Below are 17,396 nucleotides of genomic sequence, written 5' to 3'. Positions count from 1 at the left end.
AATAAATAATTGTGTTTGTTTGATAAAGACGTTTACAAGCCCTGTGATTGAGAGAATCATTCTAGTTGCCACTTTCAAAACAATCCTTCCCTCATGTGAACTGAACTGACAGGGAAGATGAAGCTCATTAAATATGCTAAATTTATCCAATCCTAGCCGTGGGCATTTACTTCCAAGTCTTCAGTGCAGCACGCCCATCAAAACCCAGCGTTCAGGAGAGAGCCTCAAAACCAGTGTAGAAAATAGCATATTACTTATAACTTAAAAAAAAAAAAAAAGTACTCAATAAGGGCATCAGTATCATAGAAAAAAGCATTGTAATACATTTTTATGATTAAACCTAACGATCGCTTATCATATCATGTCAAACCGTGCAAAATATACTTTGTTTTAAAATGGTTAATGTTGACATTGCGTGACTACATGTAATATGTATTAGGGCTACCTGTAGTTCAGTTTCCATTTCTGTGCAGTCTGATTTCTAATAGTCTTAGTCCAACAAATTAATGTTGGTTAAGGTGAGGATAGCTAGCACAAAATAATTGACATTTGCCATAATGCACATAACAAAACGAGAAAGGCTCGACAAAGAAAACAATGTAACTATGAATTAAGTAAACAAGTGTGCAACTCTTAAGCCTAATTGAACCATTTAAATGTCTTACCTGTCCAGCAGAAAAAAGCAGAGTTTATGCCACCTTTCAAAAGCCCCTTTTATCTTTGGTTTCACATGGGCCTGGTTGAAGTCTCGTTATTTTTATTTTTTTGTAGCCACTCTGAAGTCTTTTGCATTTTACAACAGGTGAATCACCAGTTGTCACTGGTGATTGTCATTTGAACCTTTCTGTATCTGCTATAAAACTGAGAAGTTTAATTATATCAAGTGCTGTGAGACAAGGTTATGAATCTCCACCTCCAACAGCCTCACACGCAATATAGCCTACTAGCCGGGAGACCTTCTTTATGTGTACAAATGTGACGTAATGACGCAAAGATATGCTTGAATTTCCTCCTGCATCACTGGAATTAAAAACATCATTACAAGCTTACCGTTGTAAATTGAGCTAAGGTAAGCAGATAGTTTTGAACACTGGCTGGTAATGTACTTGCTCAATCTGCTTCTTGGCTGTCTTGGAGGCTGGAGTGGACTTTGGAGAGAGGTAGGCTAGATGTAAACTGACATAAAGGTTGTACAATTCCGCTTTGTTTATTTTCCATGGGAACTGTACTTCAGAATTAGCACTTCCCGTTCGGTGGAATCGCCGGGACAGCCGAGCAATAGGAAGACGCCGGGGAGGAAGTTGGTTGTCTCGCCGGTAGGAGCGAGGGTTAGTTCTAATGTAAATTCTAATCCCTTCTAAAGGGATAGTTCACCCAAAAATGTAAATTCTGTCATCATTTACTCACCCTCAAGTTGTTCCAAACCTGTATGAGCTTTTTTGTTCTGCAAAACACAAAGAAGATATTTGGAAGAATGTTTCTAACCAAGCAGATAGAGCAACCATTAACTACTATAGTAGGGAAAAAAATAGTATGGTATTCAATCTACTTGGTTATGAACATTCTTCCAAATATCTTCTTTTGTGTTCAGCAGAAGAAAGAAACTCATATAGGTTTGGAACAACTTGAGGGTGAGTAAATAATGACAGAATTTTCATTTTTGGGTGAACTATCCCTTTATTGTGGGTGTGTCTACTGCAAACTGCGAAACACGTAACGTAAATGAATTAACACAAAAAATATATTTCTGTATGTAACGTAATTTATGGAGGAAATATTAAAGGGGGGGTGAAACACTCAGTTCCAATCAATCTCATGTCAATATTGAGTACCTATAGAGTAGTATTGCATCCTTCATATCTCCGAAAAGTCTTTAGTTTTGTTATATTTATAAAAGAAATATAGGTTGTACCAAGTCTTTCCAAAAAAAACGAGGGCCTGGAGGCGTATCGTGTGGGCGGAGCTAAAGAATGACGAGCACACCCAAAGCGGTGACGTCCTCAAGCGTGGAGAAGAAAACGCTACCCTAAATAAACCATGGCTATCAATCAGATTCAACTAATACATATATGATCCAGAATCAGATCCGGAGGCTGAAATAAATTGAACAGGAGAAGCAACAAATGCAGGACGTCCGTCTCTGTGGTATGTACTGTATTTAGTGGCCTGTCAACATTTGTGTGTTTACTCGCAGTTTATGAGGACATGATTTGGTATTATTGACTATTGTATGCGACTAAACCTTAGCAGTAGCAAGCAAACGGTTTTGCACGTCAGACTAGTGTAACGTTATACATAGAACAACAATGGAGTAACCGTTAGCGCATTTGAATGACGAAGCACGCTTTGTGAGAACCTCCCCTAGGTTTCCTAAATGATTTCCTATTAATTTAATAGAACGTGTGAACTTACTAGACAATACCAATATGACGGCGCGGCGGCATGATGTCATGAGCAATCCAGTTCTCTATATAGATCAATGCTCGGGACCCAGGATAGGCCCTTGACTGCACTGACTTAACAACTGCCTTAAGTTGTTGGTCAACTGCTAGCCCTGAGGGGTTTTTATGGTTCATTCAAGGCAAGCATTTGCTAGCCCTGATGGACAGTTGCCAGTGCAGCTTCCATTCTCGCCGCATGTCACATTTCGCCCAATGTCTCACCATCTGGCACCTGTCCCAGATGTCTGGAACCTCCATGTCTGGTCCCTGGATGGGATGAGGAGAAATTCAGAGGCCTACCAGGAAGCTGCACTTGCTTTAGGCATGCAGAGGTTTGTCTGTATCTGGAGCTCCATGCCTTTTACTGTAAGTTTAAGTTGTACAGTTCAGTATAGGGACCCATATTGTCAGTATTTCAACACAATGTCAAAAGTGACCGACAGAAAGGAAATGTCTTGAGTACTAGTGTAACCTTTGTTCCCTGATGTATGGAACGGAGACTCCCTCCTACCACAATTTGAACTGTCACTGAGGGGTTAAAATGCAGTCTCTCATCTTCAGAACAAACTTGAAGTGTGTATGGAAATTCCACATGCAAATTCCATTGGTCTTTTCTGAATTGTTTAGGGGGCCGTTTTAAATGTAAATAAAGTGAATTGGACCGTTTTCACTCTCTGTCTTTACTGTGGACCATTCCTATTGATATCAATTTGCAGCATTCTTTTAGCACACAGGTAAACTCTAGTGTGTAGGTGCCCAAATTACCATTGCTATGCTGATAGCATACTCTCTCTGATGCTTTCTCTCATATGCATGCAAATAAAGAATGCTGTCTGAAATATTGCGTAGAATTAATATGCTAGATGAAATTTTTTATATTTTTTTCCCTGTCAAAACTGAGATTTTTTAAAATTATTTATTATTTTAGTCATTCTCACAAAAACAAAGCATTTAAGATGGATGCTTAAGACCAATCAGGGTATGTTCACAACTAGTTCGCAAAAAGCAATCCCATTTGCTAGCACTCAAATTTTGATGTCAGAAACTCAGTTTCTGCCAAGTGATTAATATTTGTATCCCCTTCCATCTTCATAAAATGTCAAGATATTGTTGCATTTACTATTTTGATATACCAGTCAATACTAATATCTGTACAGAGAATTTAATGATGATTTGATCATTGGATGATGTACTGCTGCCTTAAAATCTGCAGAATAAGGACCTGGTGTCTGTAGTAAATCATAAATGATGTAAGAGTCATGAGGCTTCTCTTTCGCTGTCCCTGGAAAAATGGTGGCAAAACCCCAATTAGGTGTTGCTTTTAATTTCATTTTACTTGGTTGCTCAGAAATCTTTCAGTTCTTTCCAGCAGGTACATATTTTGAGGTCATGTTATGTCACATCAACATTTGAAGTGTCCCTGGCAGCTATCTGAAATAGAGTTGTCTGGGTGGAGTTGTTATCAGACGTTTAACCACTCCTACTGCTGTCTCTTACTGTCCCAGTTAACTATTTGTCTTTCATTTTTGCTCTCTAATCTCAAAATTAATTTCATTTCTTGTGGAAGAAAAAGTTAACTTTTTTTTTTTTACTTTTTCGTTTCTGTAATCTGTGGCAGAAGGCTATGGGTGAATTTTAATTAGTGAAATAGATAAAGATTCTTTTTCTTTCTTGCTGGCTTGTATTGCAGGTGGCCTTTGGTCATTTGAACCAGTTTCAGGACTTGAGTCAGGGCTCCAGACTGCGACTAAATGGTCGCATTTTGCTAACTTTTTTTCTGCCGGTGCAACTGAATTTTGTAAGTGGTCGCACTGGGGCCATAACTGATAAGTTTTACCATTTCTGTTGCATATGAGAAAAAATTAATTGAGCGTTATGCTTGTGCAGTGAACAGTGGACCAGAGAAAAAGTTGAAAGCAGTCAAAAGCATCAAAAGGTTGGACAGTTCTCATTTTAACCCTCTAGGGTCTGAGGTGTTTTCTGGGCCCTGGAGATGTTTTGACATGACCTGGAATTTGTGCTTATTTCTGTTACATATAACATTTTCATGCCAAAAGTCTGATTGCACTATATTCAGCACAAACTCCAGTAATGTGTGAAAGGCAAGCTAAAATATGTGAACAGCAAGTATTTAAAAGTTTGACCTTTTGAGAATATGACACTTATGCATGGTTTCTAAAAAAAAAAAAAAAACGAAGTCACTGAAATAAGGCAATAAAACCCATAGTGAATATATGTTCACAAGACTTTTGAGAACTTAATTTTGTAATCTAGATTTTTTTGTTTGGTTGTGAACATCTCCTCCCCACTCATTCGCATAAAGCAATACATTGATTTCAAATGTGTAAGACATGTTCATCATTAATACATTTCACTTGTCATCAGAGAACAGTTTGAAAGTCAGCAGATGACTCATCCATGGCATCTGGTCCGTGTAAAAAACAACAAAACAACATGTTGATATCAGGAGTAACTAGAGCTGCATAATTTATGGGGAAAATCTACTTTCAATCCTTCTGGATAAAATTGTGATTTACAATTTAACATTCACCAAAAAAAAAAAAAAAAAAAAAAAAAGGATAAAGACCACCAGGTCTGTTGTGCGTACTTGTAGGGCAGATCAATTTGGCCTCAAAATGTGGTGCTTCTAGATCAATATGACTAATAATAATGATTATTATCAGTGTAATACTTATTACTATATTACTGTAGTAAGAATTATTACTATAGTCATACCATTATTTCATTATTAAAAATAAAAAGGCAATATTTAAGAATAAATATAATAATATAGTAATTAAAATAATTACATTTTATAGAAAACTTTTATTTTATGGAAAACATGTAGACAGCCTGTAACCATATATAATTAGAAAGGAACAATTAAGTAGAAAAAAATATATGGATTATCATATTTGTACTAAACTGTAATTAAAATATTTTTACCCAAAATAGGGTGGCGTGAGCATTATTAAACAATGAGCAATAAAAATTTGAGGAGGATTAATTCAATGTATAAGTGAAGACTGTTATTTTACATTTGATTACTGTATTCAATTTCTGTACCTGAAAATTGTAATGTTTCACATGCATCTAAAAATGTGCATCTAAAAATTTAAACCACTGGCACAACAAAACAGAATATTCCTTAGGAAACATTAAACGACCATGAGCGCTTGTGATGTGTACTGCTCTGTTGTTTTGACACGCTGCTTACTTTGAACTGTAGAGATGGCAAATGGTGCTACTGTTGTCATCCCAGAGGAAAGGAAAATCAAACATTTCTCTATCTCCTTCTCAATTCACATCTTTCTCCTAGACAGAAATGAGATCAAGTGAACATCAAATTGAGACATAAGGCTAAGTCTCCTGCTTCTCACATGTTTCTCTTGAGATAAAAAATGACATTCTCTCATGTTTGTCTCCTCTAAAATTTCATAAGAGATCTCGGTAACATTTTGCACTGTGCTCAGATTATTCTCCTTAACCAGAGACACTCACACTCTCAAGTTTATCACCTCTAAAGCTCCATAAGAGATCGTCGTAACATCACTCACTGAGCTCAGATTATTCTCCTTAACCAGAGACACTCACACTCTCACATTTATCTCATCTAAAGCTTCATAAGAGATCTCAGTAACATCACTCACTGTGCTCAGATGTTTCTCCTTGGCTAGAGAGACTGGATGGCTCATGTTTGTCTCCTCTAAAATTTCATAAGAGATCTCGGTAACATTTCGCATTGTGCTCAGATTATTCTCCTTAACCAGAGACGCTCACGCTCTCATGTTTATCTCCTCTAAAGCTTCATAAGAGATCTCGGTAACATCACTCACTGAGCTCAGATTATTCTCTTTAACCAAAGACGCTTACACTCTCACATTTATCTCCTCTAAAGCGTCATAAGAGATCTCAGTAACATCACTCACTGTGCTCAGATGTTTCTCCTTGGCTAGAGAGACTGGATGGCTCATGTTTGTCTCCTCTAAAATTTCATAAGAGATCGCCGTAACATCACTCACTGAGCTCAGATTATTCTCCTTAACCAGAGACACTCACACTCTCACATTTATCTCATCTAAAGCTTCATAAGAGATCTCAGTAGCATCACTCACTGTGCTCAGATGTTTCTCCTTGGATAGAGAGACTGGATGGCTCATATTTGTCTCCTTTAAAGTTTCAGAAGAGATTTCAACAGTATCACATGCTGTGCTCACACTTTTCTCCATAGTTAAAGACTCTGGCACTCTCACATTTGTCAAACTAATGATGTGCCCTATGCAGATAAACTGTACAGCTTTCTTATTGTATCAACAATTAACCTTATGTACTGAGGTCTCTTCTAAAACTATAGAGGAGATAAATGTGAGAGGTTCAGAGTCTTTAGTTTATGAGAAAAGCCTGAGCACAGTGTGTTGTTAAGATCTCTTCTAAACTTTAGAGGAGACAAATGTGAGAGCTTCAGAGTCTTACTGTGGAGAAAAACATCTGAGCACAGTATGTGATGATCTTGAGACCTCTTATCAATCTTCAGAGAAGACAGGTGTGAGAGCTCCAGTGTTTCTCGACATGCCATTTCAATCAAGCACAATACATGCAAAGAACAAAACAACCTATGTTTACATGCATGCAAAATGGGTTGTACAAACATAGTAATCTTAAACAAAGAACAAAAAGGTTAAGCAGCAACCATGAAGCACTGGTACACTATAGTATTACATTTGTTATAAAGAAATAATTTATCTAGACTAAACACCATACACTTGTCTGATCATTTTTTGGAATAAGCACTGCATATTAATTTCTGGGCACTGAAGATCAATTTTAATGAATAACCCTTGATATTCTGAAACACATAATGCTTTTTGAATGATAGTTCCAGTATTTACAATATTAGTACAAATTTAAAATGTAAGTTTATCCTAAAATAAAATGTAAGACATCTGGGGTTGGTTGAAAAACTTCTTAGACTAGTCTTAAAAGGTAGTCAATAATTATTTTTCCCCTAAGCCTGGTAATAACCTATTTAAGTCAGTTACATAAAAGGGTAATTTAATTTTAATTGGAAAAGTAAATTTGATTGTCCTTTGGTTAACTACTACTAAGCATAGTTGCATAGTAACTTAGGAATTTCTTTGACAAAGTTTATGCAGCTGGCACCAGAAGGCAAAGCTGATACCTAAATGAAACATATAAGAGATAATAAGCCCCTAGTATCCTGAGCTTAGGGAAAGCTCTGTCCATAGCCTTGTGGACAGCACTTCAACATTGAGGCAGAGCAGCACCTCACCAAGCACGAGTTCAAGTCCCAGGTAAAGGTATACTTTCCTGCTCCAGTCCCCTTCTCGCCTCTCCCATTGTTTCCGGGTTGCTTATCGTACGGTCCTGTCCATTAAAGGTGAAAAAACCCAATGTCTTAAAAAAAAAAAAAAAAAAAAAACCCACAGCAAGACGATAAAGAGTTTCTTGTTTCTCATTTTGCACTCCTTTTTCTCAGATATTCCTCATGTCTCAGTTGTGTCTACTCTTATTTCTCCTAATGGATTTGAGGAAAAAAATGGGAAGACAAAGTTGACACCTAATTTAGACAATAAAGAGATTTTCCAAGCTTCTCTCACCACAATCTCAGTTTTGACTCTCTTAAACATCTCTCATTTGTGTCTATATTTGTTTCTCCTAAGGAATTTTAGGAGAAACATCTGATAAACAGCTGACACTTAATTAAGAAACATAGGAGAATCACAACTATGTCTCCTGAGTTTAGAAACAGCAACCTATGAGCAAATAATTTTCCCTCTAGGATTATGTCTTAATTATGACTATTATCCTCAACTTTCTATTCCAGGTTAAAAAAAGTGGAAAGTGTGAGATGTTAAGTCAAGAAGAACGAAAGAGACAAGAGGTAAAATTCCATGTCAGCCTTTTTCATTCTCTCTTTTTCAGTCTTACCAAAAAGTTTTAAATTACAGATTATTTCAGTTTAAATACTGCTGCATCTGTGGAGCCTGTCACTTGCCAATTTGAAATAAAATTTGATAAAAAGTGACAGTGAAGGCTTTTAGACTTAAAGATTTATTTTGTAGAGCTTTATCTTTATTTCCGGAATAAATTACATTTTAAAATATATTACATTAGAAAATACATATTTAAAATTGTAATTATATTTCACAATGAAATTTGAGTTTTGAATTTATTTTTTGTTAAATGCTTGTTAGAAGAAATGTTCACCGAGCATTTCAGGAGAGGAGCTTAAGGCAAGTACAGTGCAACAGATCTTTGCTTAAACTCTCAGTGCCTTTTAGATTTGTCAGCTATGTTTGGTATTTCAATAATTTCCTTTCAGCTCCGGGTTTACTGTCACCTTTTATTATCCTTCCTTTTGTCAGCTAGGAGAGATCCTCAGAGATATAAGCTTGATATTTGTAGTAATTGAAACTATACAGGTGAAATTCAAGGTCTAAAAGAGGTTTCTCTCCCTTAGGCCATATTTGAGGTCATCTCATCAGAGCACAGTTACTTACACAGTCTGGAGATCCTCGTTCGTCTCTTCAAGAACTCAAACGAGCTCAGCGAAACCATTAACAAAACAGATCATCACCATCTCTTCTCCAACATCGTTGATGTCTGTGAGGCCAGCAAAAAGTAAGAGCTGTCTCTTAGATAAATTCCGATAAGTTTGCCAATATAAATATCTGCTAGCTCTGACAGTTTGTTGATATGGTGCTGATAGAACAATGGAGGGCTTTATTTTATTTGATTTTATGATAATTTATTTCACTATTACAACATACATTTCAATATAGTTATTTTATCTATTTTTCTTTGATATTACAAATAAGAACAAATATGCAAATTACAAAAAAAACCTATAAGAAATATATAAGAAAATACTATATAAGAAAAATAACAAATAAAAAATATAGCTGCAAGTAGCAATACCGGGGCCAAGCACAACACAAGCAAAAAAGGAAGCTAGCAGCAGACCAACTGCAAAACTTACATTTGGAGACAATTTTAAGCAAAAATGTTGAAACCCCATATTATTACATTGAGTTGTATAGAGCCAGTTTCATGTTTTGTTTAATTAAAGTACTACCAAGAAGCACAATCCTACCATTTTTTATGTGTCCTCAGAGTGAGCCTATACATGTGTGTGACAATTCTGGTGTAAATAACTCATTTAGTTTTGGAGCTATAGACATTTATATGAAAAAACATGAGACCTGGCACCTTATTTTGATTGGATTTTACTACCCCTTACTATCAATATTTTAAAGTTTGGATGTTAGCATTTAGCTATTGACCTATGTTTCCGAATTTCTGACGCTGGTCTTGATCGGACTAGCAGTTTCGAAGATATCAGCTAATGTTTATTAAGTACATTAAGTGCTAAATTACCACGCTGCTCAAGCCATATGCCGAAACCTGGCAAGTCTGGTATCGTTGGATTCGGCAAGGATTCAGGAGACAAAAAAGTTACTCCCATGAAAATAAGTCAACCACGCCCAAAGTTTTGGAAAATTTTGTAAAAAAATTCTCCTCTAGATGGCATTGTTTCGAAACTTCTCAAGCTACTTCAGGGCATCATGGTGATGGCCCATGTCGAGTTTCATAACAATCCGTTCATGCATTCAAAAAATACAGCATTTTAGCACATAATAAAAAATGGCCGACATCCAAAATGGCCAACATGGTAAAATTGGACATCAGTCGACTCGGCAAGATGCCCCGATTCTAACAAGACCCCTTATGATTTTTGGACAAATGGTTAAGATTAAAGATGGAATATTTTGAGAATTAAGTCAAAATTACGAGAATAAAGTCTTAGCAATACAGTATTGAAATAATAATATTTTGAGAATAAAGAATATTGAGGGAATCAACTTGATTATTTCAAGAGGGGTAATCATAGTATTACGAAACAACGTGATTATCACAAAGAACAAAGAGCTGGAGAATTAAGTTAAAGGGTTAGTTCACCCAAAAATGAAAATTCTATCATTAAAGGGTTAGTTCACCCAAAATTTTTATTTATGTCATTAAAGCTGCAGTCCGTAACTTTTGATGCTCTAGTGGTTAATAAACAGAACTGCATGCATCTTGCGGAAGAACATTGCAGTTGGAGCTACTTCTTTCTGTTTATGTCTATGGTGAGTCACACAGGGACTGTGCTCCTCCGCAGTGGTTCCTACCAGACCGGCCTGAAATAGTCCCAGTATAAACACTTATTATACGTGTGCCATATTGGCAATCAGCGTAAGAAAAAAACACGGTTTCGAAAATGGATTCATGTTGTACATTCTCATTATATAATTTTTGTAAATCTTGAACACAAAAAAAGTTACAGACAGCAGCTTTAATGACTCACCCTAATGTCGTTCCACACCCGTAAGGCCTCCGTTTATCTTCGGAACACAGTTTAAGATATTTTATATTTAGTTTATATTTAGTCTGAGAGCGTATGCAAGTGTATGCACACTATACTGTCCATGTCCAGAAAGGTAATAAAAACATAATCAAAATAGTCCATATGTGACATTAGTTGGTTAATTAGAATCTCTTGAAGCATCAAAAAATACATTTTGGTTAGAAAAAAAACTAAAAATATGGCTTTATTCAGCATTGTCTTCTCTTTCCTGTTTGTTTTCAATATTTGAATAAAGATTCAAACGGTTATGAATCAGTGTATTGACTCATGATTTGGATCGCGTGTCAAACTGCCAAACTGCTGAAATCACGTGACACTGGTGATCCGAATCATGAACCGATTCACTGATTCATAACCATTTGAATCTTTATTTGAGGATTGAAAACAAACAGGGAAGAGAAGACAATGCTGAATAAAGTCGTAGTTTTTGAAAGCTTTTTACAAGTCCAGTTGTTTTAGCACTGTTTTCAGTGAAGCAGCTTCACAGTGTTAACAGGAAGAAAAGGCAACATAATTTGATTTGGCTGTACAGCCGTTCTGGTGAAAACTGTGATGTTATCCAGCTAATTTCAATTATAGTGTGTAAATGTGGGTAGATTGGTAATATAGTTGAAATTTAGGTATCCCCAACTGAGCAAGACAAAACCCAAAGGCAACGTTGACAAGAAACCAAAACTTCTTCAGGGCATGATTGGAGGGAAAAAAAACTTGGGAGAAACCAGGCTCAGTCGGGGTGCCAGTTCTCGTCTGGCTGACAAACAAACAGTGTATGATTATACTGGATACGGGCTGGATCTGGACTAACATTAGCGTGGGTGCCATTCTTCTTATGATATAACGAGTACATCAGGTGTTATGGGAAGTGTTCCCGGTTCCGGCTGACCTAGTTAATGCAGCCTAACAATCATTTAACTGATTTGAATAATATAAATTGATGAGGTTCTATGTGTATGCCATAGTAAAGAGATGCAATTTTAGTCTAGATTTAAACGGACAGAGTGTGTCTACTTCCCCAACAATGCTAGAAAGACTGTGCCAGAGTATAGGTGCTAAATAGGAAAAAGGATTGACCGCCTGCAGTTGATTTTGATATTCTAGGTATTATCAACTGGCCAGAGACTGCAGGTATTTTGAGACTGCAATAGACATAATGGAGTATAATGTGTTAAGAAGTGTAAAGATTGGTATCAAAGAGCACACCCAGGTTCTTAATGATAACGAGGACTTGACAGAGCAGCCATCAAGTGTTAGACAATATTCTAGGTTACTACTTGTAGAGCTTTTTGGTCCAATAATTATTTTTCTTTTTTCTGAATTAAGTTGCAGGAAACTGGTCGTCTAATTTTTTATATCAGCTATGCTTTCCTTTAATCTTGTGAATTGGTAAGTTTCGTCAGGGCGTGAAGAAATATAGATCTGAGTATCGTCAGCATAACAATGAAAACTAACGCCATCCTTCCTAATGATATCTCCCAGTGGTAGCATTTACAGGATGAAAAGCAACGGTCTTAGCGGTGAGCCTTGCTGTACTCTCAACGGCTCAAAGGAAAAAACTTTGGTCTCGCCCTGTCTTGGTCTTGTTTTGGTCTCAACCCCACAAAGTCTTGGTCTTGTGTAGTTGTGTTTGAGTCCCTCAATTGTCCTTGTGTGAAAAGATGGATTTTAAAATCATACAGTAATTGCTGGAGAGGGTTCAAATATGAAAAAGATTCTGGAAAACGGAAGAATATGCAGAAGCTGGATGGTTTTTCTGAAGAACATTGGGCACAGGACAAACAAGGGACTCAAGAACAGCCATCACAAAACAAAACAACTGCTGTGGATTATTACTTTTACTTTAAGTAAATATTTCTATAAGTAATTGTACTTGTACTTTTACCTTTACTACACACGTCTGGTAACATATTGGAACATTCAACTGACACTGGATCTTTTGTTTTCATGTGCACACTTTCTCAACCCTTCACCCATCAGTGAGAAGGAAGAGAACTAAAATGACAAAATTTATGACAGTACGTTTGCCTATGTATTATGTGTGTGTGCTCGAATGTACTGCCCGTCAGTATTGTCCATGCCATATCCTGACATTTTTATGTCCCTGATCCCTGCTGCCCACACTCATGAACAAATGTTCTGTTATGCTGATGCCCTGTGGACATGATTTACCCCCGCTGACCTCTGGTGAGAAGCACAGTGCTGTATTTTCAGAATACATGAAATGGTTTCACTTTCTGTTCTCCATCTGTAAGGAACAGTCCAGCTAGTGAGCCTCATTTATTAGGGATGACATCAAAACCCTGAAGGCTAAATCGCCACTGCTTTCCTCAAGATTTTTCTTGGGTTTTTATAATGGGGTTTTTCAATATATGAGTGAAATAAGGTCTGTGGTAAACATAACTTGACGATACGATTTTGCTTTAAAACATAAACTGCACACACTCAAACCCCAAACGTTCTTATCTGGTTACTTATATACAGTTAAAAGAAAAAGTATGTGAACCGCTTACAGAATCTGTGAAAATGTGAATAATTTTAACAAAATGAAAGAGATCATACAAAATGAATTTTTTAATTAGTGCTGTCCTGAATAAGATATTTTACATGAAAAAAACAAAACAAATTTTGTATGATCTCTTTCATTTTATTAAAATTATTTAGAGGTAATACTAAATTAGAAATATATCAATAATAAATCTAGCTTTATTCAATAAACACAGAGCTTGGATGTTGCTGATGTTTACTTTTCTTTACAAATATCCCTCAGAGCTGTTCACAGCTGCGGCCACTACACATTCAAACCTCTGATCAAAGTCCAACAGGCTATATTGGCTGCAAAGGCGCTTAGTGTTCACACAGATGGATTAAATATTTACAAAATTCTTAGACATTTACAGACATCTGGCAGTGAGCACTGCTCCAGTAAAACATAATGAACTTGAGATGGGGGATAATTGCATTTAATGCATACTCTCTGAGGATGTGTTGACATTTGTAGCGCGTTTCTCTTGGTTATTTTTGTTAGGATCATAAAAGAAAAATAAATGGAGCAATTCCAAGAGGGTTCTAATGATACATTTAGTCCTGTCACTTAGCAATCACAGTAATTTTTACGGTAGTCTTTTATGATGTACAGTGGAGCAAAAAAGTATTTAGTCAGCCACCAATTGTGCAAGTTCTCCCACTTAAAAAGATGAGAGAGGCCTGTAATTTTTTATCATATGTATATCATATGTAGGAGAACCGCGCCGGTCAGTGTAGAAGCACAAATCGCAAGTAAGTGTTTTTGAAATACTCTGTATTTGCTGTATTGCTTAGTGTATTAATTACTAGAAGGAAGATACATTTTGATTTTGCACTTATTTTTAATCATTTAATAATAATCATTTTATTACGTGAACTATTTGCAATTGCACTTTAACCATGGCAGTTTGAAGCGCCGTCATTTTGCGCTGTATGCAATTGTCAGCTGTTATCAAATAATAATTGGTGGCTTTTTAGCACAGATAGTGAGTCATAGTTTGGTTTCGATTTGAGTCATTGGCAGGCTGTTGTGCTGATTAATCTTTGGGATAATTATAAGGGCGGACTGTACATTTAAAGTCATGCTGTGAAAAATGATCACAAGAACGATGAGCAAAAATCCCAGAACCACACGGGGGACCTAGTGAATGACCTGCAGAGAGCTGGTACCAAAGTAACAAAGGCTACCATCAGGCTACCATCAGTTACACAATATGCCACCAGGGACTCCTGCAGAGCCAGACATGCCCCTGCTTAAGCCAGAAGAGTAAAAAAGACCACCATATACACCAAAAACAAGACGTAATGTCATAAAATGCAATCCTTAAAAGGACAGAATGCTCAAGCATACCTGATTTTTCTCGGCACAGGAGCAACGTTGATCATTACAGTTTAATACAGGCCTTGGAAAGCTGGTAGAAATGCCTATGTGTGTACACATGTGATGGCATTTCTACCAGCTGTCAACTCCTACAGAACTTGTGTAAAAGAGTCAAAACAGTACCAGGAAAACCTCTGCAAGGAGACAGCATTTTCAAGGCCTGTATTAAACTGTAAAGATCAACTTTGCTCCTATGAAGAGACAAATCAGGTATGCTTGACCATTCTGTCCTTCAAAAAGATTGAATCCAATATTTGGTGATTAATGTAGCATAACAAAATATTTAAAAGCAATTTTTTTTGTAGGCCGATCATGTTTAGAATCTCTTTGATTATCATGCTAAACATGGCCAAAAAACAAGTTGAATGTATGACGTATGAGTATTTCTGTGCCAAATACATTACTCTTTGTACTAGAAGAGTTTTATATTTTAGTATGGCCCTGTATTATGTCATAAAGGGAGAAATTCCTTGTATGGCCATTTCTCCTGGATAAGTGTGCACATGTCAACCAGAGCAAGAGCAAGAACACACCTATCAATGAGCTTTGTTCGGGTAATGGAAACCGTCGGCAGAGCTGTCATTTTGTTTTTAGTCCACGAAATCAACAATGTCACTACACAAGTGTGTTTTTGGTCCTGAGTGAAAGATAACCTTGTTAACCCCAAATAACCCAGCGTTAATGAAACAATGAATGCAGTTTGTTTTTTCTGGAGCAGCAACAGGCAAGTGTGTTTGTTTGTTTTCAGTCATGAGTCGAAACTGCAGGCAGTAGTGTTGTAGTACTCAAGACAGTTTTAAGACCATTTTTTGAATGTCTTGGTCCTGTCTTGACTGCATTTGTCCTCGTTCTTGTCTTGGTCTCGGATTTAGAGGACTCAGGACTTTATCTCAAGACCAGTCAATGCCACAACTGCAAAGATATCACTAAATTGCCAGTGCATTGTCTGGTTTAATATCATTAATGTAATTTGATGTAAAACTTACTGCTGAAAAAGCAATTAATAACTAATTTGTAATGTGATTTATTTTGTTACTGTGTTGCCGGTTTCAAAAGCAATGCAGAATTGTCTCAAAAATGCCCAAAATTAATATAAATGCCCACAAAACTCTGAGATTTAGTTTTTTATTTGTTTATATTACATAATTTATTTAAGCGATATCACAAAAGCAAGAGAGCTGTTTTCATGAATATAAGCGTGATTGCAAATCATATTTATTTTTACAATTGTTCAGTTAACAAGAAGGGAATATTAAATGACAAATTTTAAACTGTTTTTGCTAATTTGGATGTTTTGTTACTGAACGATTCAGCTACTTTGAACAAATCGGTTGAATAAATAATTGTGTTAAATAATGTTAATGTTTTAATATTAAATTAATCTGAACATTAATTATGCAAGTGTAATTGTACTAATTCAGTACCAATTGTACTGTGTCATTCATTTTATTGTCAGTGATTGGATTGGTAACAGCGCTATAGTGTCTTACTATTCTAATTGTATGTATTCATTAAATAGAAGAAATTTCTTTGACAGTAGATATGAATCTTTCTGGTCTGGTCTTTAATTGGTCTCGCCCTGTCTTGGTCTTGTTTTGGTCTCAACCCCACAAAGTCTTGGTCTTGTCTTGGTCCTGACACATGCTGGTTAAGCCAATGACACTTTCAACCTCGAGTTACTACGTTTTGCCCACTACATGTTTTAAGCTTATGTAATTTTTTGGGTGTCCATTTATCTAACTTACAGATTGTAAAATGAAATCACCTCCCCACTGACCACACAGCAGCATGCATGTTTTCTTGTCAGGGAATCAATGTTTTCTTTTGAAGGACTGGTTAAATCTTGTGTTTAAGACATAAAAAGCAAGAGGTCTCTCTCAGTCAGAGGTATGATGTTGATTTAGTATAAATTAGGCCCAGCAAATCACAGACAGAAATATTGAACTCTATTGTTGATTCTGCACCAGAGCAGAAGTGCAAAGCATTCCTGAAATGGCCAACTGCATATGTGTCTGTATGTGTGCGTGTGGGTTGGCTTGTGTGACAGATTGCTCACATAAAATCTCAGATTCCTCTGCTGTGAATAGAGCGACTTTTGTACTGTAAGTCAAAAGAAATTTCAAAATTCCACTGAGGGTTTTCCCTGACACAGCAGCTGAACTTTGCTTTCTGTAACTGTTTTTACCACAAAGACCAGAAATGGATGTTGTGTAACAGTACACAAAAGATGGTTTGGTACATACCTCAGTTTTGGTATGTTTTGGTATGTTTTCGGTACAGCACTGTGTTCATTCGGTACACATGTATACCAAACCAAAAGACCTGTACCAAAACTTTCTGGTACGAATACATGTACCGCTACACCCCTACCCTTTGTACAAATGTATTTTTAGTCCAGTTCATTTGGACTTTTGGTTAACTCTAATAGGGCTCCAAACACCTGTAGAAAGGTCTCTGGGTCACGGCCCCTGTATTAACAACCTTACCGACATTACTTTCAGATTTAGCATTCAGGTTGTGTCTTTTTGTGATCTATTGTGAGATTGGGAACTTGAGGTCACGCTAGGTTCCAGCACAGATGGCTCTGAGCTGCATCCTCTGGATTACTTAAAAATCGTGAATTCCC

At 36.5% G+C, this 17,396-nt stretch overlaps 1 protein-coding gene across 3 annotated transcripts in view; it reads left to right on the top strand.

Moving 5' to 3' along the window:
* The window catches only part of LOC137043596 (rho guanine nucleotide exchange factor 26-like), a 69,046-nt gene that overhangs the window by 16,603 nt on the left and 35,047 nt on the right, over positions 1 to 17,396 (top strand). For all 3 annotated transcript variants that reach the window (XM_067419890.1, XM_067419891.1, XM_067419889.1), the window contains exons 5-6: positions 8,287 to 8,343; positions 8,923 to 9,083. In XM_067419890.1, coding sequence (XP_067275991.1) covers positions 8,287 to 8,343; positions 8,923 to 9,083 — 218 coding nt within the window. The remainder of the gene's footprint in view (positions 1 to 8,286; positions 8,344 to 8,922; positions 9,084 to 17,396) is intronic.

Source organism: Pseudorasbora parva, chromosome 16 (genome assembly GCF_024679245.1).
Source record: "Pseudorasbora parva isolate DD20220531a chromosome 16, ASM2467924v1, whole genome shotgun sequence".
NCBI classification, from domain to species: Eukaryota; Metazoa; Chordata; class Actinopteri; order Cypriniformes; family Gobionidae; genus Pseudorasbora; species Pseudorasbora parva.
This window is presented reverse-complemented; position numbering and strand designations above follow the sequence as displayed.